Source organism: Copadichromis virginalis, linkage group LG8 (assembly GCF_057382275.1).
Source record: "Copadichromis virginalis isolate Kocher_CV1m ecotype Utaka linkage group LG8, C_Virginalis_male_GT1.1, whole genome shotgun sequence".
Classification (NCBI taxonomy): domain Eukaryota; kingdom Metazoa; phylum Chordata; class Actinopteri; order Cichliformes; family Cichlidae; genus Copadichromis; species Copadichromis virginalis.
In genome coordinates this window covers 17,956,477-17,982,933 of record NC_140625.1, presented here as the reverse complement: position 1 = coordinate 17,982,933, position 26,457 = coordinate 17,956,477, and the positions used below count along the sequence as shown (strand labels likewise).

The 26,457-nt window shown below is 41.2% G+C and overlaps 1 protein-coding gene across 2 annotated transcripts in view; it reads left to right on the top strand.

Moving 5' to 3' along the window:
• The window catches only part of plce1 (phospholipase C, epsilon 1), a 78,031-nt gene that overhangs the window by 45,265 nt on the left and 6,309 nt on the right, over positions 1-26,457 (top strand). The window contains exons 9-39 of one of the 2 annotated variants that reach the window (XM_085466272.1): positions 5,135-5,289; positions 5,521-5,679; positions 9,444-9,589; positions 9,720-9,867; positions 9,977-10,087; positions 10,207-10,316; positions 10,419-10,535; positions 12,058-12,099; positions 12,477-12,605; positions 12,689-12,825; positions 13,250-13,356; positions 13,453-13,577; positions 13,698-13,842; positions 14,024-14,185; positions 14,293-14,407; positions 14,563-14,722; positions 14,830-14,952; positions 15,978-16,114; positions 16,200-16,438; positions 16,549-16,610; positions 16,907-17,072; positions 17,162-17,269; positions 17,639-17,755; positions 18,638-18,796; positions 19,106-19,241; positions 19,504-19,545; positions 22,756-22,874; positions 23,097-23,214; positions 24,575-24,712; positions 24,904-25,194; positions 25,562-25,725. In XM_085466272.1, coding sequence (XP_085322398.1) covers positions 5,135-5,289; positions 5,521-5,679; positions 9,444-9,589; positions 9,720-9,867; positions 9,977-10,087; positions 10,207-10,316; positions 10,419-10,535; positions 12,058-12,099; positions 12,477-12,605; positions 12,689-12,825; positions 13,250-13,356; positions 13,453-13,577; positions 13,698-13,842; positions 14,024-14,185; positions 14,293-14,407; positions 14,563-14,722; positions 14,830-14,952; positions 15,978-16,114; positions 16,200-16,438; positions 16,549-16,610; positions 16,907-17,072; positions 17,162-17,269; positions 17,639-17,755; positions 18,638-18,796; positions 19,106-19,241; positions 19,504-19,545; positions 22,756-22,874; positions 23,097-23,214; positions 24,575-24,712; positions 24,904-25,194; positions 25,562-25,725 — 4,187 coding nt within the window. The remainder of the gene's footprint in view (positions 1-5,134; positions 5,290-5,520; positions 5,680-9,443; positions 9,590-9,719; positions 9,868-9,976; positions 10,088-10,206; positions 10,317-10,418; positions 10,536-12,057; positions 12,100-12,476; positions 12,606-12,688; positions 12,826-13,249; positions 13,357-13,452; positions 13,578-13,697; positions 13,843-14,023; positions 14,186-14,292; positions 14,408-14,562; positions 14,723-14,829; positions 14,953-15,977; positions 16,115-16,199; positions 16,439-16,548; positions 16,611-16,906; positions 17,073-17,161; positions 17,270-17,638; positions 17,756-18,637; positions 18,797-19,105; positions 19,242-19,503; positions 19,546-22,755; positions 22,875-23,096; positions 23,215-24,574; positions 24,713-24,903; positions 25,195-25,561; positions 25,726-26,457) is intronic. The other variant, XM_085466273.1, reaches the window with a different exon arrangement.

Below are 26,457 nucleotides of genomic sequence, written 5' to 3'. Positions count from 1 at the left end.
CTTGATTAGCTTGAACTTTACCTTTGTTTTTGTTTTTTTCCTAGTCCTCACTGAATGTTACACTTACATCTGCAGCTCGTTCTTTGTGTGTAAGCGAGTTAATATCTGAACCCAGTGGTATACTCCCTGATAAGCCAGCAGTCAGACAGATCAGTGTTCGCTGCTGCTGCTGCTGCTGCTGCTGCTGCTGCGTGTCTGTGAATGTTACTGCAGTTGTGAATTCCAAGTACTTGCACTGTTTATTCTTGAGTGTTTATGTTTGCTGCTGTGCAAGTGTTAGTTTGTGCTCTACTGGTGTGTACTACTGCTTGTTGATTTTCTAGTGTGAATGTGTATATGCAAACGCAGGGGAATATCTCGGGTCATACAATGGACTGAAGGTCTGGTAAGCCATTAATTGAGCCAAAGACCATGAGTTTAAAATTTCTCGCAGATAGAGCACTGTGCAAAAAGTGAAAAGAGCTACTCTGCATTTCTTTATGTTTTGCCAAGAGATGGGCAATTGGACCAACGGTTTATTTAAACTTGTGCAAACAAACATGGTAATACAGTTGTACAGTTCTAACGAGCTTGAACGTCAATATTTGGCACGAGCACCTTTATTCTTCAACACAGCCTGAACTCTCTGAGGCAAAGTTCGTTTAATTTCTATAAGTAGTCTTCAGGAATAATTCTCCAGGATTCTTGAAGGACATTCAAAGCTCTTCTTTGGATGTTGGCTGCCTTTTGATCCGTTCTCTGCCAAGATGATCCCACAATGCTTCGATAATGTTGAGGTATGAACTCCGGGGAGGCCAATCCATGACTAATAATGTTCCACTGTGTTTGTGTTTTTGTTTTTACTGAATCCGTATATGCTTTCATTGCATTGCCATTTTGTTTGGGATTATAGTCAATTCAGATGCTTTCTACATAGTATTGAATGGTGGATCGAAATCGGACTGTTGTTCTTTTTCCTTTCTAATTTGATATTTCAATTTTCAAAATTGAACCAGTAGCTGTTCCTCCATGTTTTACAGATGGTTGTAGACACTCACTGACAATTACTGTTTGGCTATTTGAACAAACATTTCATATTTGAATTCATTACACCATCAGGACTGTTGGAAGTGATTTTTAGTCCAGTTCTTGTATAATATGGCATACTTTGACCTTTTCTCCCAGGTTTTCTTCCTTAAGAATGGCTTCTCGACAGCCACTCTTTCATTCTGATGTGGCTTTGGACATGACTTTCAGATACTGTTCAGCTGCTGTTGATGCTGTTTTTGTATGTTTTTTTCTCATGCCTGCTGCTTCTTTTGTCCTCTGCTTTTCCAGTTTCCGCAAATCTTTTTAAGGACACACTGCAGACCTTGCTAAGCTATGACACGTTTTAACCTCATGGTGCAAATGCTTAAGGAAACTACTTAAAGTTGGTTCTTTAAGTACTTTGGCTTAACAAACAATAAGAAATAAACAAAAAAAATTCTATAAAAATGATCAGGGGCAAGTGCTGTACTGTAGTAAAAATCGCAAAAACTTTAAAAGACCTTCAGACAGTCAGGAGAATTATTAATCAAGACCATTAAAAACAAACAAACAAAGTCTGGATCTTGAGAAGCAAGATATTTATTTATTTTTAAAAGAGGGGCAACTCAAGACTTTAACACAGTACTTAAAAAATAGCATGTTTCACAAGATATTGGTGATATATTTATAGGACACGTTTGTGCAACACAAACCGCCTTAGACCTTAGACCGAAGCTGTTTGTGCTGCACCTGCTTGCTCAAGTATGTAGGGCACACGGAGACGTTGTCATCAGCTCTAAACGTACTTCTGAGAACAGTACATGCAGTGTGTGTGCATGCACATGGCTGGCAAGTCAACAATCATGTTCAAGGTTCATCTTGTTTGGTTAGTATAAATAAATGTGATTCACTCAAGAAATGCTTCTCCCGTTTCGTTTCATGTTGATTGATCATTTGGACAAAAGTTTCCTCGCGTTGCTTCAGTTTGCATTAGGGTGAAGCTCTCAAAGCATATGCTCACTGCATGTAATCAATCAGTGCTGGTTGATAAGACTGCTGAAGTGATGATCACAACTGAAATAATTCAATAATGTGGCAAAAGTAACTAAAGTTTAAAGTGTTCATTTTAAATTTAAAAGTGTAATAAAACTGACTTATTGATCTATCTAAAACAAACTCAAGTCCAATATTTATAGAGCATGTTTTAAAAGGGCCACAGCTGATTGAGGTGCTGTTCACGTTATGGGACAGACAAGAACAAAATTATTTCACAGTACGGAAATGTGAATCAAAATCAAAATGTAAATAAAACAAGTCAGATAAACCTGATACCTTAAAACAGAAGACAAATCTAGAATGAATATATCGAGAAAATAAACACAAGAAGGAAAATGTGCACTTTAAACATTGTCATTTCCCAGCTCTCAGTGGCATGCTGTTTGTTAAAACAGAGGTTTAACCATAAAAAGGATGTTCAGACCATGCACTTGATCCACAGCTGTATTTAGAATGCAAACACACACACTCACACATATTTATATTCCGCATGCATTATAGATGAGGAAGCTCATGCATAAAATGCACAGGGACATCATGGTCATTTAGTCCGTGTTCGTGCTCTTTCGATCTCTTGATGCATGTTCAGTTTTACCCGTCAGTGTTGCTCAAACGAACGATTACGATGTGTAATTTGTAAGCGCCCTATTTTCCTCAGTCCAATCTAATCCACAGCCTTCTTCCATTGAGTAAGTGCTCCGTGCGGTTGTTTATTTTTTTGTCACTGTTGACATAGTACAGTATGTGTGCAGCTTGGCCTGAAGAATTCAAAGATAGCGTGCCCGAAGCAAGCTAATTAAATGTTACCATTTACTTTGACAGAAAACATAGATTGTCACCTCTTTACGGTTTGGATGTTTCTTTTTATTTTAATGCACATTTGCATTTCATTATTTCTGCAGAATCTCTTAAGACCTTTTTTGTTTTCCCTTCACTCCCTTGGCTGACAGCTTCGTCCATCTGTGTGTTGTCTTGTTTAAAGGGATGAATAAATGAATGATTGAGAACACTGCATGGTCATGAAATTCATATAGCTAATTTGAGGAGGTGTCTCAATTTCCACTTCACAAGGCTTGCTTGCAATAACACTTCTGGGGTAGAATTGTGGAGATTGATCATCTATATGAGAAAAACTATCACTGTCATTTTAATTATTTAACACAAATTAACTGTTTTAAAGTCACCTAATGGAACTGATGTTTACAGTTAGTTCATTCTGATGGAGCTTATACAAGTATCTGTATTTTAGCGCATCTGTACAAGGCAACAAGAAGAGCATCGACTTTATGTTATTCGATTCAGCCTTTTCAGTTTCTGATCTTTTTATGCAAGTTAAAATGGTTTTGTTTCACAGCATTTGTGTGAAATGGCATGTTAAAAATGGGATAATATTTATTCTACGTAATCTATCTATGTAAGCAGACTCTTCAAGCCACATTTCTCTTTTTCACCTGTCAAATTATTTCTATTGTGATTCATTAAATGCACAAGTGTCGTTGAAAAATGTGCTCAGACCTGTAACTTGCAGTTCTGTCTCTCCGTAGGACATTTAAAGGATTTAGTGGTTTCTGCTGTCTCTCTAACTGTGATAAATGGCTACAACTTGCTCTACAATGTAAACTATAGAATTTCCAGCTATTTTTACTGATTCCTTCCTTCCTATCTGTCTTCTTTCATTTGCTTTGTTAATTTTTCCCTCTGTTTCCTCTATCGTACTGTTTTATTTCTTATGCAAAGTATTTTTTTTCCTCCTCAGCTGATATTTTCCTGCTTCCCTACTTTTTATTTTATCGGTTAAATTATTTATCCTTTCTTCCTGCTTCCCTTCCTTCCTCCTTGTCTCCTATGCTTAGTGTGTCCGTCTTCTTATCCTACAAATACACACACACACACACACACACACACACACACACACACACACACACACACACACACCGTGAGTTCATTACACAAGCTGTGAGACCGGATCCACAAATCAAACTGTGTAAATAAGCAAGTTTTGTTCCTGTGGAGCAGCCGCTGCTGTTGCCATGCCTACCTGTTGCACATCTCAAGGGTTACCAAGGACGACCTTTAAGTGTGCGTCTGCTTCTGTATGCATCCGCGGTGTTGTATCAGTGTGACTGTGGGAGGGGGTTGGAAGGTTTCTGTGTATGACAGTTGACAATGACCAGAGAGTCTGTCTAACTCCTGCTGTTCATTTTATTTCAAGTACGTCTCCTTGGATTTCACGAGGTTTTACTGTCGGCAATCTAATTCCCATTAATTCAACACATGAAGCTGATTCTGTGGCAGACATTTCACTCCAACATCTTCCTCCCAACATCCTTAACCATAGAGATATTGGTGACATCTCCTTGCTTTTGTCTGAATGTTATAGATATTTGTCTCCACTTGTAGGAGTATGGAGGCTTGGGAAGGTTAGGTTTTCCCAATGACTAAAATAACTGTTTTATAGCTGAACACAGGTGAAACTTCTCAAAGAGTGTTTCCTGACTGAGCTCTTGCAGTGAGAAAGTTCTGTTTATGTGGCATCCATCCCAACAATGTACAGAATGTCTACCTGGTAGCTCCTGCGCCATTGTAGGAACTGTCCATTAGTCCTTTGTTAGCAGAGATGAGGACAGGTTTTGTGTGTGTGTGTGTGCGTATATGTGTAAACAGACAGACTAATGGGCCTAACTGAAATCCAAACATAGGATCTGGCAGGTGATCAGTGGTGTTTACTTCCCGTGGGTGAAGTGGAGCTTCTCTCAGTGGATGGAGGAATAGAGAGTGTATAGTTTACTGGCAGTGATGGATCATAAGACTTGGGGCATGCACAAGAAAGCCAGAAAAACAAGGCTTTTAAACTTTTATAGTGAAAGTTAAGTATCTGTTAAGATAATGTTTCACTGTTAATCCCTCCTCTCTCCCTCATTCCTGTGATACCTGCTTTTAACTGGTGCGTGCATGCATGGTCTCTGCTTTGCTCTCATTTCTGACGGCTTCCTTTTACTTAGAATTGTTGAGCATAGATGCTGATGTATAACCTGACTAAATCTTTTCTTGTCTTTATCTGTGCACGCAGAGCGTCAGCTGGCCAGCAGCATGACCAGCAGCAGCACTCTTCCTCCCAGTGTAAGCGGGATCAGTAAGGAGCTGGCAGAGCTGCGCCACCTTGTTCAGTTCCCCGAGGAGATCGCCTGCATCCTCACAGAGCAAGAGCAGCAGCTTTACCAGCAGGTATAAGAGAATTTATATAAAATATACATGAGGGGGAAAGCAGAGGCAGGAACGTGCAATTACAGCTGTCAATATGATCCTTACACTTTATTTGAAATTGTACAGCTGTGTTTTATTGTGGGGAGGTTTAGCAAAGAAGTTGGATGAGGAGAATAGTAGGTGGTGGTAAGTAGTGTCTGTAATGACACAACAATCCCAGCCATTGATTGAGAGCGTGCTGTCTGTCTGCAGGTCTTCCCTTTGGACTACCTCTATTTCCTCACCCGAGACCTGGGCAGTCCAGAGTGTCAAACTAAACGCCACCCAAACCTCAAGGCTTCACTGTCAGCGCCCGCCACGCCCACTCAGCGAAGTAACGCCGTGGAGGAACTGGTGGCGCGATTCAACGAGGTGGGTGGGGCTTTCTGTCTACTTTGTCTGCACTCCACGAATCTTTTAGCACACATGTGAATGTAGTTACACAAGGATGTTACACAGCCTGTCTAGTTCTCCGCAGCTCAGGGTTTACAGCAGGATTTCAGACTGGGTAGAAGCACTGACACTGCACAAATGTAGCTTAACAATTAAAAGCCTTGAGCGACTTTTTATATACACAGACATGTGTAGTGCATTCAGGAGACTCTCACATCTTACGCAGATACATTTAATGAAGTTGTGCCAAAGGAACCATATGGAGATAGTTTTCATCTTAAGAGAGCACTTTTCAGTTAATAAGTTAGTTGTCCTTTGATGATTAAGTGGCATTGAAATGCAGTTCTTGCAGTAACATAAAAATTTAAATGGCAATTTTTCTCTTATTTGCTGTGCGAGTTATACGGACCTATCATGAGCGCAACTCACTCACGACCATGTTCACCGGCTTAAGTTACACCCCCCGAGCCTCGCCTCGTTCACGGCGAATGACTTTGAAAATGCACAAATCCACTGCTGCGAAAGAGAAAGTGCTAGAGAGATTGATTGGAGATGATTATGTCATGTTTAGGTCGCATGCCTCTTCGCATCAGCTGGTTTTCATTTAAGTCAGCCAGAGGAGAAGCACGAAAGACAGTTTTCCAAATGTGCAGTGTTGCCATATATGGTCACAGTGGAACGAGAGTCATATTGACAGCACTGAATCTCTCCTTCAGCTGCCTTTAATTGTGTCAGGTTGGGTTTTACCTTTCATTTTTGAACTGTGGAATATATTTCAAGGTTAAATTATTACTAGTTAATTCACCTGACTATTATTTTTATTTTCCCTGATAAATAGTTCACAAACGTTTCATGTCACTGACTGGATCCACTGTTTTTGAGATGGTAACTAATTAAGAAGTTTATTTCCCCACTTGTAAGACAAGACTTTTTTGATAGAGTTCATTTTTAAGGCATGTGTGGGAGTGAAACATTAATCAGTTAAACAGGATTGAGAAAAACATTGGGAAGCAGGGAGTTGTGAGCAGTTTGGGCCTCCAAAGTGTTTAGCTTTGACGGGACCAGTGTGTGCTCGAGTTTGTAATGGTTCTCTGTTATTTTCCATTATGTAATTCGTGTATCAAGGAGAAACTGACCCTCACAGATGAACTAATACCACAAGCACAAATGGTGACAGACAGACAACAGGACAGACAGGTGGACACACAGACAAAGATCAAAGAGGGGGGGATCATATAGCCAGATCCAAATTTGGATGTGAGTGTGTGTCTGCAATTCTATCAGAATGCTCTTCAAAACTGCCTTTTCATGCTTCTATGGGAAGTTGCTGTATTCTTGTATCATCTCATATTTACCCTTTGCTGCTTTCCTGTTCCATTATATGCTCTGTGTACATTTGTACATATATATCCTCACATCCTGTCCTGCTTGTCGTCATGCACAACACTGCATACGCACTTTTGCTATCTGGAATACCTGAAAAGATGCCAACTCAGTGCGATCCCTTGATGTGTGGAAGTGCAAAAAACCACTTTGCAGATGGACAGAATGATTTAGATGGTGAGTGTAACTAAAACCCCGATGCTGACATGGCTTCGCATTATGTCATAATGCTGAAAGTGCATGATACAAGATTTTCATGCGTGGCACGCAAAGAGCAGGGGAGTAGCAGATAAGAGACTGGAGGGCTGCAGTGTTGTTTTTCGGTAACCAAATACAGTAGATTGCAGAACGAGCTTCTGCTCCACTGAAAAGTTAACATGTAAACCTCGAAAGCCCCAGGAGGGAATTTCTGTAACTGATTCCCTGTATCTGATCAGGCTGACAGTGATTACAAATGTCAGAGGAATTTCTGACTCTCTAATAAAATCAGCCTATTAAAAGCGCTGTTTATTTAATTGCAGTAAGTCTTCCGAAGATGAACCTTGATAGGCTCGTTCAGTTTGGTTTGGGGAACATAAAGTGTCCAATGGGCCAATGACCTTATGGCTGGGGGCTTTAATTTTAGTGTCAAAGACAAGAAAATCTAATAATGCATGTGTCTGATTTCTGCGCTTGTTTGTGCTATAGTTCATGGACAGGTATGGGGAGTGTATGAGAAACATTTTTGGAACATTTTAACAGTTTTTCATCAGGCAGTATGGAAATGGAAACAATAGGAAGAATAGTTCCTGTGTGTGTGTGTGTGTGTGTGACTTTATTTAGTCCCTGTCAGGTCAGATGTTGGTGGGCTTTACTGATCCTTACGTAACCCAGTAATAGATCTCTGGGTCAGGGGGATGTTTTTACCACCTCCAAGTGGATTAAAGAGTTTCAGTGTGAGTGCGTTTTTGTTTTTATTGTGTGCCAATGCATTCACGGGGCGCTAATACAAAGAGAAAAAGACACCAGATAGTTAAAACAGGCCAGATTGAAATCGGATCTTTTCCTGTGTTGTGTACCTGTGCTCATACAGAGAGGTCGAGCCTGATGCATATCTGCTGTTGCCGTCATGTCTTTTGCTTGTGCTTGAGGTCAGTCAGTGTAGAGACGCAGCGCAGCTGATAGATATCCGATCTCATTCTTTTTTATGTGTGTGCATGTGTGGAGAGGTGTCGGGGTGAAAGTGTGAGGCTAGCTGGTGCAGTCCTGTGCATACATTGCCACATTAGGCACAAGTTTCCAGAGCAGAATTCATGAGCGCAGACATGACCGTACACTTTCAAGAATTTTAGGTGCCTTTGGATGTCGTCCCGTGTCCCCCATGTTTTATCATACCTAATACCAGCCTTGTAACAGCACACCAGCACACTTAAAAAGTTATCCAGGGATTTAGTATGATGTCACCTGTTATATGGATATTCCACTAAGAAATATTGTGCTAGTACAGTAACAGCATTTCTAATATATACTTCCGGCCGCTCCCCTGCTACAAGGGGTCACCAAAACAGGTCCTTTAATATATTTGAATTGGTGGAGTTTTATGCCACATGCCCTCCTTTACCCAACGCCAGTGGGAATATGTGTCTCCAGCTGTAATCACACCAACTATGGAGGCATTACAAGCCTTTCCAATAATAATTCCAAAACATTAGGGGCGTATAAGTTACAGACAAATTGTATATAGTAGAAAATAGAGTAGAAAATAACCTGTTTATTTTCCACTTCCTATGAGGTTTATACATATTTTTAAAAATGCAAATGTTTCAAACTCTTTCTGCTTGTAATGCATTCAAAAGGCAATAAAGTGCAAGTTAAACCTACTGGTGGTGGTCAGAGGGCCCGGTGGCGCCAGTGTCCGGCAGCCTCGCCTCTGTCAGTGCGCCCCAGGGTGGCTGTGGCTACAATGTAGCTGCCATCACCAGTGTGTGAATGTGTGTGTGAATGGGTGGATGACTGGATATGTAAAGCGCTTTGGGGTCCTTAGGGACTAGTAAAGCGCTATATAAATACAGGCCATTTACCATTTACCATTTACCATTTAAACCAATAATAATAATAATAAAAAAACAGCCCCATATTGGGTATTTTCAATGTTGGAACTTAATGTTTCTTTAAAGCCAAAATGTTATTCACTCCAAGGGAAAAGCTGATGAATAACCAGACAAAGATGGTGCTGTGAGTTACTAGGGAGGTTTTCTGCAGTTTATGTGTCAGCTTACTTTGTAAGTAAGATAAGAGCGCAATAAAGTGCAGCTGTTGTTGGTGCTTGATTACGATTGTAACAGTTGGCAATACTGAAATGCGAAATTCTGAACACGCAGGTGAGTTCGTGGGTGACGTGGCTGGTCCTGACTGCAGGGTCCATGGAGGAGAAAAGAGAAGTTTTCTCATATCTGGTCCATGTCGCTAAATGCTGTTGGAACATGGGAAACTACAATGGTGTCATGGAGTTCCTGGCTGGACTCAGGTTTTAAGAAACACAATGACGCAACTCAAATACACCCACCTACTGAATATACAGGCAATTTATTATCTGCACTGTTCTCACACAAAAATATCAATGTGTTCTGTTTTGTTTCATTTTTTTCGCCCTTCAGATCTCGTAAGGTGCTGAAGATGTGGCAGTTTATGGACCAGTCAGACATCGAGACCATGAGAGGTTTAAAGGATGCCATGGCTCAGCATGAGTCCTCCTCTGAGTACAAGAAGGTTGTGACCAGAGCTCTTAATATCCCAGGATGCAAGGTGGGCCTATGTTTACCCCAATGACATTTGATCCTCTAACTCACTGACCTTGGCTGCACTGTAATTTTTATTTTTGGGTTTTTTTTTCTCTTACACATATACACTGTAGGTTGTGCCATTCTGTGGGGTTTTTCTAAAGGAGCTAAGTGAAGCGTTGGATGGCACAGCAAGCATCATCAGCCTCAAACCGTCTCCTGATAACACGGAATACTCGATAGAGGTGCAGAAAACACCCGCAGTCATTCGCAAAAATACACAGATCTGATAAAACTGACACTACATTACATATTTGATATCCTGTTAGTATAATCCATCTTGCACTGCTGTTTCTGCCTCCAGTTTGTGTCCGATTACAGCGGCCAGCGCAATTACTTGTCTCGATCTGGCCCAGATGGGCTCCATGTGCCAGAGAAGGAAGCTACTGTGAGCAACATCCTTCAGATTATCAGGTATGTGCATGCTTAATGACTAAAGCGATGGTGTTTGACACAGTCGTCTCTCCTGTTCTTTACTTTATCCGTCTGTTTGACTCGACTGTTCCTGCTCCTTAGATCTTGCAACCGGAGTTTAGAGGCAGAAGATCCTGATGACGCGTCCACCAGTCCGTCTTCTACTGGCCCGTCCCCCGCATCCAGAAACAACTCCTTCAAAGACCGCAGCCACAATCAGTTAGTTCAGTTTCTTCTCCCCCCCTTTTTTTAGTGTGCCATCCAAGCTTTTGTTGTGAGATATTTCAGCGTGCAGTGTCAGGTATGAGACCCTAGAAAAATGAGGTGTTTTGTTAAAGAATATCCCAGAATAGCATCTGTTTACCGTGACCGGGTCTTGATTCTTTCCAGTTGACGGATAGTGTGTATTTTAACGCAGTGTAAGGGATGTTCATGTAAGTAGTTTAAGACATACAGGAGAAAGTATTAAATGGTACATAGCATGCGACCAAATTCACCAAGACCCAAGGACGTCATGAATCACTTGACTGGCTTTTATTTTTACTATTTGTCAACTGCCGATGAACTCTGCTTCATCATGCTGATGTGTTGATTTAATACAAAAAAAGCAACATTTTGCTGTTCTTTCTTTTTCTTTTTGACTTTTATTTTGACTTCCTGCTCTCACGTTGCACAAAAGTTAGTAATACTCATGCTCTCACTTTACCATTGTGTTATTTTACATTTTTGGTTACGTTTTTGTCCCTCTATTATGGCAGCCTGAAGATTGTATTGTTTAGCACTGTGACCCTTTCTATCAAAGGTCTGTTTCCAAAATTGGATTCTTTATTTTGCTGGTCATTCACAGACAATGACTCATGGACACAGCAGAAGAATGTTATATACAGATTTATATCAGAACTGCGAATACTGCCATGCTGTGAGGGCTTGGCTTTGCTGGTAGCGCAGTTCTGAGCAAAATCACAATAGATGCAGTGCATTCATTAGCTTGCTTACAAATGTGCAGCTACAACAGCCTCTGTTGAAGCAAACAAGGCACTGCAATGTAGCGATAGACAAAAGTTTAACATTTAACAAAGCCACTAAGCTTTAATGATTAATGCACAGCTATTTTAAATGTAGGGGATATCCTCAAGTGCCAAGTAGGCTGGATGTTCACCAAAGTCTTATTTTGGATTAGTGCGCAGTTTTCTTTCATAAACTCCAGCGCGAGATAACAGGTTTGTGAAGGAACACATTTGCAGATTGTTACTGAGATGAAGTGATGTTGACATGAAATCTGTGTGGGGCAGAGTTAAAAAAAAAATAGATAACAGGTTAGTTTCCTGTCAGGACAGGAAGGAACAGAGTTCTGGTTGTTGTCAGCATTCTGGTGGCAGGTAGCTAATAACAAAGGCTGGAATTTAGAGGACGTAGAAAGTCATTTAATTCCAGCTGTGATCTGTTATGTTTGCAGTCAGGAAACCTGGACCATTTTATGTGTTTGTAAACTGTTTTCTCAGATTCAGACAAATTATTCGATGTTAGCACAGAATTTGGAGTTCATAGCTTCATAGTGTGTATCTTTCTTAAACATAGACTACAGTTTCAAAAAAAATCACCTTTCTTCTGTGTTCTGGATCTTTTTCCCACCAGCACCCACTTAAAAAAAAGACCTCAAAAAACTATTGAAAACTCTTTATGCGTTCTTTTTTTCGTCTCACATCCTCTCTTCGTTCTTTGTTTCCTGCTCCCCTTCTAGTTCCCTTTCATTTAAGACGACTCCAGAAAAAAAACATGTTTTGTAAGTTGTTTCACAGTATAAGTTACTGGAATTTGAACAATGCTTGCTATCATCAGTATGTTTCAGATTACGGTTTAATTAGAAGCATGAGCAGTGACTAATGCATGGTACTTTTTTCTTCTTCTTTTTTTTTTGCTTGATCAAGCCAATGCTTGCAGGATAGGTTCAGTTTCTGTTTGGTTCTTCTTAGTTGAGATGCAGGTCATTTCTTATGTCTGATTGAATTGCTTTTTAAAAATAAAATGAGTCCTATGAATACTGAGATGTGCATTTGGAAAATCGCCTCGGAAATCAGCATGCAAAAACTTTAAAAGACGCAAAAATCTTTGGCTCTTAAACTTTCTTTCCAAACCCATCTAACCCCTGTCTGTCTTCAGATTCTCGGTCGGAGACTTGTCGGATTCAGATGGTGACTTGTCTACCGAGCCGGTGGTGAAAGAAGTGGAATTTCAGGGGACCGAGGAGACGCACAGAGCTTTTAGCCATGGCACGGAGCTCATTCCCTGGTAAGAGGCTCAAGCACACATGCAAACACATCCAGCTGTTGGTGCCTCAGCAGACGTGCGACAAACTCTTGTTTTTTTTCCAGGTATGTGCTGTCACTACAACCAGAAATTTACCAGTTTCTGCTGCAGGGCGCTACGGTCATTCATTACGACCAGGACGGCCATGGCAGTGCTCGCTGTCTGCTACGTCTACAGCCTGATAATACAACACTCACTTGGGGTAAATTGCAAGAGTTTAGTATTAAGAAATTTGACCTTATCTTCTACTGAGTTATTCAGCAACCTCGTTCTTCATGAGTCATATTCATATAGGATTCCAGTTTACCAGTGTAAGGGGGTGTGGGAGGCTTGATACGCTGAAATCACTGCATCAAACCTTCCTTTTCTCAGAACTTTTTTAGCATGTTTATACCTCAAACAGACGAGACCAATTTCCTCTCTCGTTGTTTCTCTTTAAACAGATTTAAAGGGCATTATAAAAAAAAGTATATTTTTTTATTTTAAATGTGCTTTACGTGTTTATCTACAGAATAAAAGCCTCAGTTTAAACTGCTTGTAAATTTGTGCATTCATGCAAGGGCTCTTCAATTTCCGTTTGCCGTTACAGCAGCTCAAACAGTCATAAATATGTTGATTTACGGCAGGTAAACCTCAAAGCGGAGGCCCTTCCCCTGCAGAGCAACCACTGGGATTGGGGCAGCCTGTAGTGGCTGGGCTAGCAGAAGGCCTGCTGGACCTGGGAATAGTGAAGGTTTGTCATAAAAAGAAATATTTTTTTGGTTTTGTAGATTTTAAAAACCCAGATTAGCTTTCAAGTTCATAACTTTGTGTTTATTTGAATGTGCAGGCAGTGTTTCTGGGCCATCAGGGTGTCGATGTTCATGCTGTATGTTTGCAAAACAAGCTGAGTCAGATGACAGTGGAGGAGAATGGCCTCAGCCTTCTGTATGGTCTGAGTACCACAGACAATAGGTTGGTGCCTTTTTATAATCTATTAGGATTCAAATGCACTTTTATATAGAGTTACTGTTACACTGCTAAAACATTTTCATTTTACTTAAAACTAACTAATCTCCTGACTGATGCCATTAGACTTCTGCACTTTGTGGCCCCCAATCACACGGCACAAATGCTCTACAAGGGCCTGTCGGAGTTGGTGAATGCAACCAGGAAATTAAAGAAGTTTCCTGACCAAAGGTTGCAGTGGCTGAGGAAGCAGTATGTCAGTTTGTATCAGGTAAAACTCTAAAAGTACATGTCTCTCTCCCATCAATTTTTTAATGATTATTATTGACACTGACTGTATTTTATAAGCCTGTAAAAATGTTCAGCACACAAAGAAGGATGGAGGAGTTGGATGGATGAAAAGAAGTGGTGTGTGTTTAATTAACAGTAACATTTGTATTCATCTATTCTAGGAGGACGGCAGGTATGAAGGCCCTACACTAGCCCACGCCATTGAGCTTTTTGGGGGTCGGAGGTGGAATATGGGTACGGGTGGTGGAGACAAGGTTGGAGCCCAGAAGAACAACCCCCTGTCGAATGAGAAAGCCAAGAAGAAGAAGAAGGTTCTTGTCAGGGTCAGTAATTTGACCTTTTGCTGTAGTCATGGATGCTAACTTTAGGTTTTAGGTTTTTCACAGACTCATTTTTGACATCGGTCTTTTTTTCCTCACACCTTTAACAGGGAGACAGTGGGGATGCAACCGATGACGAGATGGTTTCCAGGAAAACACGGAGCTGTAAAGAAGGACTGTATCGAAACGGTCCAGAGTCTGACAGCATCGACCAAGAAGATCCAGGTGATGTTACCTCACTCATGGTAACATGTAGAAGTTACAAGGCCAGATCAGTTTAATTGGTGTTTTCTAGAAACCCGACCAAATGCTTCAGATCTTATAATTTTCTGTCTGTGTGACCGATCTTTATTCACACTCAACACTCTTTGGCTCCACAGAAGACAGCATCCCCGGATCACTCTCCCTCACATCCAGTAAAAGCCCCGGATTGCTATCCTCTTCCTCTTCCTCCTCCTCTTCCTCCAGCATGGCAGGGTCCAACCCGACCCGTCCGCAGTCTTCTCCAATCCTTTCGGGAAATGCTAAATCCCAGCCAGGGTATGTGAAAAATGACTGTAGCGGGGCACGTTTGACCCCACTGACGTCTAACACTTTATTTTTTCCATCCCAGCGAATATATGTTTCCTTTTCTTTGGGGCCTGCAGGGCATGGAGCAGCAGATCGTGGCACGGCCGGGGTAAAGGCTGTTTCAAAGGCTTTCAGAATCTCATGATTTCTGACAGCACAATGAGCTTCATCGAGTTTGTCGAGCTTTTCAAATCATTCAGGTAAATGATCTGATCTTGTGTTTCTTACATTTCTTACATGTTTCCAAAGCAGAGGAAGAGATGTCGGCCGTGCTGGCTTCATTCAGTTCAAGTTCTGACTATTTAAATATAACTTCTGTTTTATTTAAAAATGCATTTTTCCAGCTAAGTGTAATGACTCATTGTTCACATATGCTGTATGTCATATCACATACTGCACATGCCCTGTGCAGTGCTTTTGGAGCTCAGGCCCTCTTGTTATATAACTACTGTTCTTATCAATAGTAGCTAAAGACAGTGATAAAACATATGCAATAAAAAATACCTCTCAAGGTTATCGTGCCAAGGGCATTTTCCAAGCATTCTTCATAATATTTAGCTTGCATGAATTCTTCCCCAGTCAAATGGATGGACATACATCTTTCGCCCAGACAAGCAAAGGATTGTTTTAATTTTAGCCCCTCTGCATTTCTTAGATTGCAGAGTGTCCTCTCATCTGCTGCCCAGCAGATTTCTTTTAATTTCTTATAAAGACAAAAGCTCTTGGGCAACTCTTCAAACTCTCTCTTGTAAAAGAAATTTAGAGGCAAATAAATGTATTTCTGATTGGGTGGCCGCCTCCTCCCCAGTTCAAGTGGCATGGCTGCAAAGCTGAAAATTAAAGAAGAGCTATTGTTCTGATTTACATATTTTTTCCCCTAGACTCTAGAGTAGCTTTGCATGATTCACAATTTGAATTAATCCTTATATCTTACTCTTGGAGCAACTCCCAAGTTCATCTTCTGTCTGACACAAGCTTCTCTCCCCTGACCATATTAGGGATATCCACACTTATTGACATTATACAGATAAGCCAGAGCTTTTGGCTCACAGGGATTGCTTGCGTCTACACTTACTATTTGAAACTCATGATTTGAGAATCTTCCATTGTGACGGTATATGTATAAAAAACCCTTTATATAATAATTTAATTTAATATACTAGGGGCATGGGGACATGATGTGCTGCTAAAACTGGACTCCACTCTGTAATTTGTTTTTCAACAGTATCCGAAGCAGGAAGGACCTGAAGGAGCTGTTTGACACCTTTGCTGTCCCCTGCAGTCGCTCAAGCCCAGAATCATGTCCTGTTTACACCAACCTCAGGATAGATGACAAAGACACAGGACTGCAGCCAGACCTTGGTAAAAGATCAAAGAGAAGTTACAGAAGTCAAAAACATACACACCTCTTTCTCTTTTACTCTAAATCTCTCCCTCTCCTCTGTAGATTTGCTAACTCGTAACGGGTCGGATCTCGGCCTGTTTATCCGGACCAGGCAGCAGATGTCCGACAACCAGAAGCAGATTTCAGATGCCATCGCAGCAGCCAGCATTGTGACCAACGGGACGGGGGTGGAGAACGCGTCATTAGGCGTCTTGGGACTGGCTATCCCTCAGCTCAATGACTTTTTAGTCAACTGTCAGAGAGAGAACCTGAGCTACGATGAGATTCTCAGTATTATACAAGTAAAGTCTGGATTCTTAAATTCACATTCTCAAATCATCTTCATGGTTAGGGGGAAAGATGAAGGAAGAAAAAGAAGGGAAAAGGAACTCACCAATTTTTTCTCTTGCAGAAATTTGAGCCTTCATCAAGCATGAGACAAATGGGGTGGATGTCATTTGAAGGTTTTGCAAGGTATAGAAAAATAGGAGTTATCATAGATCATTATACTTCAAAGTGCATGAAAATGTAAATGTATAGAGCACAACATAAAAGTTGTCACTGTTGTAGGAAGCCTGAGGGGGTAGCTCTTGATAAGTGCTAAACTTCTACCGACTCCCTTTTGGACTTTAAACATTTATTTACACCATAATGAGTTTGTGTATCGCTGATACAGCCTCAGTGATGCATTTTGCTTTTATATTTTTTTTTTTTTTTCTTTCTTTAACATGCTTCATTGCATGTTGTTGGCATCTTTCTCTTTATATCAGGTTCCTGATGGACAAGGACAACTTTGCTTCACGTAATGAGGAATCTCAGATGAATCCAGAGGAGCTGCAATACCCTCTGTCTTACTACTACATCGAGTCTTCTCATAACACCTATCTGACTGGGCACCAGCTCAAAGGAGAGTCCTCTGTTGAGCTCTACAGCCACGTAAGCCGGATCGTTTTTTAACCAAGCCCGCTGAGATTGTGCGGTTTGTTGAAAACTGCCGCTTACTTGTGAACGTCTCGTTTGCTTAGGTGCTCCTGCAAGGCTGTAGGAGCGTCGAGTTGGACTGCTGGGACGGAGACGATGGCATGCCTGTTATTTACCACGGTCACACACTCACCACTAAGATACCCTTTAAGGTTTGAAATGCACATGAATAATTTAATTCATAAAGGGGAAATAGATTGTTGGGGCATCAGTCGCTGGCTCTCTGCTTCCATACCTCATCCCATTGACTCGGTGGAAGCCTCTAGAACAAAATCTGTATCTTTAAACACAAGTGCTCTCTTATGATAGACTCAGGGGTGACGGATCCAGAGAGGAATCCCAGAAAGTCAAACGAATTGTGTCAGCGTTATTTATTTTATGTAATCTGATTTGGGGCCTACAGCTGCATCTAATTTGAAGCTGTTACCCAAAGCTGTTTGAGTTTTATTGTTACATATTTGACTTGCAGTGCTTTTATCGACAATTTCTTCCTTTTCATCTTCTCTCCCGTGGTCCTTCAGGATGTGGTGGAAGCAATTAACCGGTCTGCGTTTGTCAATTCTGATATGCCCGTCATCCTGTCCATAGAGAACCACTGCTCCCTTCCTCAGCAACGAAAGATGGCTGAAATCTTCAAGGTATGAAGGCAGCCTAGTCCTGTCTCTGTCCTTAGAGTTACTGTGTTTCTTGTGTGTCTTTAATTTAATTTTGCAGTTACTGATTAGTAAGCGAGACAGATGAGAATGCCACTGAGCAGTAAAAAACAAAAACTTCTTTTCAATTGGATTGGACATCTCATAGCGTGACTGTGAGGTAACTTACAAATTCACCCAATTAGAAGCTTCGTCTGTCTTTGTTTAAATCTCAGAGCGACACTAATTTGTGGCAGAGGGAAAAATAAACAATAATAAAATAAAAGGAACTAAAATCCTTAGTTTGGCAGCCATGCTCCTTGTTCAGCTATTCTATCCTTTATATTTAGGGAATAACGTTCCCTTTCAAGTAGGCTTTTTTGTTGTGCGACTCCACTCATTTGATTTCCTTGACCCTTGTTTTTTTTTCCAGCTGTTCTGGGCATTCAAACTGGCCAACGTCCAGACGCTTGCTTTTATGAACTTCAGGGCGCAAATGACCCTTTCATCTTCTTCTTCTTCGTCTTTTTTTTTCTAAATTATGAAGCCCACAGATATCTTGGCACGACAGCTATATCGTGGAATATCATTGTGCTTTCATCTCGCAAAACTTCCGAGCGTTTCATCCTCCTTGGAGACTGACTTCTGAGTAGCTTGATAAAGGAAATTCTTTTATCTGCAGACAGCTCTGTGCCTCAGGCCAGCTAACATCACCATGGTTTTGTTTATTTGTAATGTTGTTTTGCATGGATAAAATTACTTTATTTGTATTTGGAAGATTCTTCCGCAGCCTCTGAATTCCATCCTTTCACTTGATACTTTTCTTAGCACTCGACTTGCCTTTCCTGATGGTGTGGTTTTTGTTAATTTTTTCTGTTTTTAAACTAGACTGTGTTCGGCGAACGCCTTGTGACGCGCTTCCTTTTCGAAAGCGACTTCAACGATGACCCTCATTTACCATCGCCGCTGCAGCTTCGAGGGAGGATACTGCTCAAGAACAAGAAACTCAAAGCCCATCAGGCACCGGTGGACATACTCAAGCAGAAGGTGAAGAAGAAACGCATCTTCCTCACACATTTGTGTCAGCAAAACTTGTTCAAATTTCATAAATAATATAAGAACCTTCCAGGTAGCTCCAGAGCCTTAAACATCTATCATTGTTTGTCATTAGAGTGCAGTCAAACATCAATAATGGATGGAGCTGTGCTAAAAGGTTCACCCCATCATAACTTTCAAGCAAGAAAAATGCTTATATCTACAGTATAGATGCTGTGTGCATAGGCACTTATATATATGCTTTCAAAGTAGAATTTTCTATTTTTTTAATTAGTATTTTTATTTTAACCCCTTTCCCAGGCTCACCAGCTCGCCCACATGCAAGCCCAAGCAAGCAACGGGTCTCCAGGAGTGACTTCACCCAACAATCATGCCAATGAGGAAGAGGAAGAAGAAGAAGACGACTATGATTATGATTATGAGTCTCTATCAGATGGTAATGAAACCCGCATTGTGGTGTGTGATCGGAAACGTCTAGAATTCAACTGAAGTGTGCGACTTATCAGATTTCTACATCCTTTCAGACTTAACTAGTGCACGACTTACTCATAGATTCTTGTGTTGTAAGCTTTAAATCGGTTTCTGTTCACTAGGTTTTTCTGTTTCTCTTCTTTTTAACACTTAATTCTCGTTTTATTTTGACACCCTGTTCTTACTCCCTCACCCTTCCTATTTTATCTTGCTTGTTTTCCACTTAGCTGATGGCCTCGCTGCCTCTACTGCCTCGTATGGTCTTGAAGGTAAATGCGCACCTATGATGTGCCTTTCTAAGTATTTCCTTCTGCTTTTTTTCCTTTTCTTTTACAGATTCATGCTGTTCTTCAAAAATTAACCACTGAAATTTCCCTTATTACTGTTTACCAATTGCTACATAACATACTATATTCAGTTGGGTTTTAAGACAATGTTATGATTGTTGGTGCAAATTTACAGCACTGTGCAAAAGTCTTCAGCGACCCCTCTTTTTAAAAAATATTTTGCTTCTTTTAATTTGTTAAAGTAATCTTGAGCAATAGTTCTCAGGATCTTCCAAAACTGGATGAAATTATGAACACAGAAAAATATTGTCAGATTCTGATCCACCATGTAATTTCATCTTGAGTGTCTGATCGGCAGCGACTTCATTTTTTAGCATGATAATGATCCCAAACACACTGCCTGTGCAGTAAAAGCAGGCCTAGATAGAAAAACACACCGTGGAACACCAACAGTCATGGATTGGTCTCCCCAGAGTTTACACCTCAACATGTGTGGGAGCAGTGTGGTATCATTTTGACAAAGAACATAACAAAAGGCAGAAACACCAAAGAAAAGCTTTGAATGTCCTTCAAGAAGCCTGGAGAACTATTCCTGAAAAGTACTTAGTATTTGGTATGACTACCTCTAACTTTCAAGTTTATTAGAACTGTACAAACTACATTTGTGTCTTATATAAATGGTAAATGGCCTGTATTTATATAGCGCTTTACTAGTCCCTAAGGACTCCAAAGCACTTTACACATCCAGTCATTCACCCATTCACGCACACATTCACACACTGGTGATGGCAAGCTACATTGTAGCCACAGCCACCCTGGGGCGCATTGACAGAGGCGAGGCTGCAGGACACTGGCACCACTGGGCCCTCCGACCAATATAGCGTATTTCTATTTCTATTTGCATGTTTAAAAAAATCACCCTTTTTCCCCCTGGCAAAATATAAAGAAATGATGGGTGGCTCGACACTTTTGCACTGCACTTTAGCTGCTGATCTCGTCTATTGCGGCCGAATAACTAGACACAAGGGTTGGAAAGCATTGGTATGAAACATGCGCTGCTGTGCTGCATCGCTGCTTTGGACGTACGCCTATATTTTCCTGCATTCCTGTTGTAGCTGCTAGCTTTCTTCAGATAGTGCTGTAGTGTAACCATCTTCCATGGTAACAAGCATTTCAAAATTTCACTGTTACATAATATCTGGAACCCAGGAAAAGAAATACTCCATCCAGTCCATTTGATATCAAAGAATTGTTTGACAGAAACGAGGAAGAATAATGTGGTAGTAGTGTCAGCCTGAGCGATCAGGCAAAACATTCTGCCTCAGGCACCACTGACAAATAAGGGCAGCCATCTGTAGCGCAGATATTCACTGTTCACTCGGGTACTATTCAGGTCCTGCTTTATAGTTATTTTAATTCATAGTTTTGTGAGGGATTACCTGATTATTTGAATCGGCTGTAGATTGCTAACGAAGGATGATTAGTGAGTGATCAGGAGTGTTTGTTATGATGTAGACTTGTTTTTATTGCTCTTATGTAATTTCGATAGCATCCCAACCTCCCAGCTTGCCTCCATACTTACGCCATGTTTCCCTGGAAGCAATATCAATATGTAGCCTGTGACTAGATACTGTTTACTGCAGTACACAGAATTTTTTTCCTCAGTTGTATAGATGCAGTGCTTGGACGGGACAGCATGTTAAAAAGAGAAAAACATATTTTTTATATGTGATCAAACAATATACGGTCAGCATTATGTCTCTTTCTCCCACAAACGCATCACCTCCCTTCCTCCATCCCTCCGTACTGTATTTGTCCATGACCTCGCCAGTGGCTGGGCAGGCTCATCAGGGAAACAAAACAAAGCCATCTGGTTTCTCAGGCCCTGCGCTGCCCCTGCACTAAACAACAGACCAGGGGAAACTACCCTGTCCCAGTCCCAACACTGCTCGCTCCTAATTCCTCCACTATGCTCGTCTCAGTCACAGGAACTTACTGGTCATGGACCAATTTAAAAATCAAAAACAAACCCATCTCTCTCATCTGAACTCTTTAGATTGATTAAACCTTGCTTCTTAATACCTAGTGCCGCTGTTATGTAATTTCAGACGCTGGATGTTAAAATTGGCAAGCGAACAATTCCCGCCCCAGCCTGACGTCTTCATTTCACCATACACATTTGGCACATGCACAGGCCCCGCTAATACAAACACTTTTGAACTAAGCTGCCAACTTGCCACCCTCTCCCGATAAGTAGTGGCTCCCCTCCAGTCACCGTCTGGTCCAGCTCACTTCTCTGGCTGCTGTCTATAGCTTAAATATTCAGTGTCAGCTCCTTCTGATAAACAGTTGTTTCTTTTTGTTCTTTTTCTAAAGAAGAAGATGTCAAGAATTGAACACGTTGTCTGTGATAAAAAGCGTCTGCATTTTCAAGTTTGTTGTGGTTTTGGCTGCGATTAATGAGTAGGAGGAATGGGAAGAACTCCCCTGCTGTTGCTCCTGTTTACAGTTGAGAGACATCGCTTTAAATATTAGTAGGAAGGGGCCTTTGTGCGCTTTAGCTTCGGTGCTCCTGAACCGTGCGAGTAGTCAGCAGAGATTTACGAGGTGACGAGTTTCAGCTAAAACTAAAAATTCTTCTTTTAATTGTTCCCAGCTGTGAAGCGGGTCAGCGTGGACAGTCAGTCATCAGTATGATATAAATGCTTTTATTAAGTTTTTAATGAGTGGTCAGAATGACTTGAAACAGGTAAATCTAACGGCCACTCTGTTCTCTGAGAAAACAAGAAAAATCCTCATTTAAGTTGCTTTTGTTTTTTCAAGCAGTAGATTCCCAGATGATAAATATTCTTCTTCCCTTCTTCCCTTGCATGCTATGTCTTATTGGTGATTTAATGTACACTATATCAGGAGCAGCTCCAGTGCACAAATGTTATTTATGGACAGGCCAGTTTCTGCCTTAAATATACTTGCCTGCTTTGACCGATGAAAAATACGAATCTGGGATGGTGCATTTAGTATACTTTCATTATCAGAGTCCATATTGCAAGCATTAGCACAGATTTTGCTTTCTTGATTGACAGGCATAAGGCTCGCTAATTTTGGTGGCTGCTTGTTGCCGTACAGTCAGCTCGGTGTAAAGCTCAGGTGTCACTAAAACCCTTTTTTTTTTCCCTGTCCTCTTCTGTATAGATAATATACTTGATGACAAGCCAGAAGGCAAGAGTTCGGCCGAGAAAGAAGAGCAACCTGCTGATGAAATACCCAAAAGGATGAAGAAAGCTGATAGCACTACACAGAGCAAAGGAAAGGTAGAGATATAAATGTACCTAATCTCAAGGAAAGTTGCCCTTCGTGCTGCTTCCTTTAAAAGAAATTCCTATAAGATTGATTATGTCAGATTACTGAAAAAGAAAGGTTCAGTTAGGTTAGGTTCAGAGTGTGGTTCAGCCTCTGATTCAGCACTACATTTACACTTATATAGTGAAATGTTAGCAGTGCTCTCCATGTCCCGTGTGTGTCTGCACCTGTAGGTGTTCGACATGGAGCTCGGCGAGGAGTTCTACCTTCCCCAGAATAAGAAGGAGAGTCGACAGATCGCCCAGGAGCTGTCCGACCTCGTCATCTACTGCCAGGCTGTGAAATTCCCTGGTAGGGATCGCTCCGTCTCTTTGCCAAACAGATCTCCCTGTTCCCTTGAATTTCATTAGAACAGACTTTTCTTTATCTTTACTATACATGCCGTCTCCTTTTATCCACCGATATTCTGCTTTCACCTCTCTCCTTTTAATTTCTAAATGCTGTGTATTTCATTTCTCTTTTTTTCTGGATCTTGTCCCACCCTAATCCACTCCCATGTTATATTTAAGAGGTCAAACCTTTCCCCGTGTTTTCAGACATCCAATATCCCTGTGTTACACTCCATTCCTATCCCACACAGGACACCCACTAAGATGATGAATCATCTTCCTCCCATGGAAAAGATACAGTTACTTAGTTTTGCTGTTATTCCCCGGACGGCACAACAACACAAGTTATTTTACGCCGGACAGTAAGAAATTGTTTTGCGGATGTCCTGATGGATGAGTACAGTTCAAATTCGAACGCAGGGTCTTCGTCGTGTTATGTCATGTCGCCCTTGTAGCTCTCATGCACTTTCATTGCCTTGCAATAAGTAGAAAGTGAGAAATGCTTGAGTTGGCTTCAAATTTCTTTTTCTTTCCTTTTTAAAAAAAATGTGCTTATAAAACATCTTATCTCGCCCGTTTACGGGAATCTGCCCTGATTGCATGCTTGCATTTATCTCGAAAAGATTTCTCTTTGTCCCTTAAACATCAACCTCTTATCGCCTCTTCCCTCGAGCGTCCTCTTCTGTTTGTCTCCTCTTTTCTTTAACTGACATCTGCCCTTATAAACTTGCCTGTGTTTCCACTGGTATTCTGTTTGTTTACCGTTTCCAGGGACCCGAGATATGAGAAAGAGGCAGTAGGGCAAGTGGTCCAATTCGGACAGGCAGCAGACTGGTTGCAGCTTTGTGTAGTCGGGAGTGATTTTTAGCTGAACGGGCCACTTATGTACAAGTGTCTGAATCAATTTAAAAACACTCACCATTCATAAAATGAAAAGGGCATTTCTCATCTGAAGTATTTTCAGAAGGGAGACTAGAGTACTGTTGCTAAATAAGAAGTAGGACAACATCATTTGCATGCTATTCCTCTCCACTGATAGATGATTAATTTCATGGCCTTAATGGCAAACAACTTTTGAGTTGCTTTACAGAACATGAAGCCCAAAATATAGATTATAAAACACCTTTTTATGGCAGATGTAAGTTTTCAAATTAAATTCCCTTCAAGTGAATACTGAAAGAAAATGGCTCTGATATGTTTTGTTTTTTTCAAGCAAATTACGATTAAGAAGAGACTCTTGGGATACTTGTGGTGTCTCTAGTCTGTCTGCCTTTCATTAATGACTCGTCTCTTCTGTCTGCTTCCTCTGTGTGGGAACCCAGGCCTTTCTACTTTGTCTCCGGCTGGCTCTAGCAGGGGGAAGGACCGAGGAAAGAGCAGGAAGTCCATATTTGGCACGGCTCCTTCTCGCAGCAGTGCAACAGGGGAGGTCACGACCCAGAGCCGCACCCCTGGGAAAGGTGAGCCTGGCCCGAGGAACTCGGCGTTAGCAGAGGCTTATGTGTGCGGGTGCATATGGGAAACATGAAACACGATGTAAAACTGCCAAAGTTTTTAGTTAATGCTGTTTTATCCCAACTTAAATCATGTAGGACCCACATCACTTAATGGAGAAGTTTTCATGGCCTTTAAAAGTGTCTCTGTCCCTCAGGTGGTTCGGAGCGACTCAGCTGGGAGGAGCAGCAAACGTCTCCTGTCCTCAACCCCTCCACCTCACTCAGCGCCATCATCCGCACACCAAAGTGTTACCACATCTCCTCCGTCAACGAGAACGCCGCCAAGCGCCTGTGCCGCCGTTACTCTCAAAAGCTCATCCAGCACACGGAGTGCCAGCTGCTCAGAACCTACCCGGCGGCCACCAGGATCGACTCAACCAACCCCAACCCTCTGCTTTTCTGGCAGCATGGCATCCAGCTGGTGGCACTCAATTATCAGACTGATGGTGAGCGTATGTCTGTATGAAGGGCCGTTCACTTCTGACAAACAGCACTTCAGAATTTAATATAACACTGTAATAGCCAGAGGATGATAAAGAAGAAATGACAGTTTTATCATTTTATTGCAGCCCTTTTCTTTTTTTCTTTTTTTTTTACAGCGGTGAAAAAAAAATTTCATATTGGGTTTGGTGAGACTTTTCGTGCATGCTCTCACTTAAACGTGGATGTTTTGTTTAAAGGAAAATCTCTTGTCTTCTACAACAGCAAATAGACAAGAACGATTTCAAATTGTCAAACAACTGACAGTATCCAAACGACGTAGCGCTCTTTATGACCTGTTTTAGAAAAACGTACTCTCTGTATCCTCCCCAGACCTGCCCATGCAGTTGAACACGGCGCTATTTGAGGCCAACGGTGGATGTGGCTACGTACTGAAGCCGGCAGTGTTATGGGACCGTAGCTGTCCACTTTATCAGCAGTTCTGTCCGATGGAGCGGGATGTGGAGAAAATGAGCCCTGCTGTCTACTCCCTCACAGTGAGTTAGGAAGAATGTTCTCTTCACCCTTCAGCCCTGAACTTTGCTCGACATTACATGCCACAGCTACGTGTTAGAGCTCAAACACCTGACATAGTCATATCCAACATTAAACAGTCTTGTCAGCTGCCTAGTACAAATGCAGACAGGTCTCGGTAGCAGGTAGTCGTCAGGTGAGCACACAGCAAGCGAGTGAGTGTCATGCCCACTCAGGTGGACCCACATCTGAAGCTACTGAAGCCTAAAGCCTACATGTGAGTTCAACTGAGGACCTGATAATGGCTGAATTTCCAGTTTGCATTTTAAGTATTCATAAATATTCCATAAATAAATCCATATGAATTTGTTACATCCTTTTCAATCTTCATCTACTGTATATGGTGCAGTTTTTGAACTCTCTAGGCCTTTAAAACTTAAAACTCACCAACATACCTGCATATTTGCAGTGCATTAAGGTGCCCAATATATTAATAATATAATGAGTATAAATATGCTAAGATGCTTAAGGGTTTGCCACTGAAGTTACATTTTTACAAAACTGTTAAATGAAGTAAAATTAATATCAGTGCACATTTTGATGGTATATCTTTACATACTGTTTGTGGGTCTCATACAGGTTTGTTATAACTCAAAAAAGGCTTAATCTTAATAATTGGTAGATTTTTATTTTACTGCTTTTAATTACAATAAAGTCAAAGTAATTTGTATATATATTTGTTATCTTAAATGATA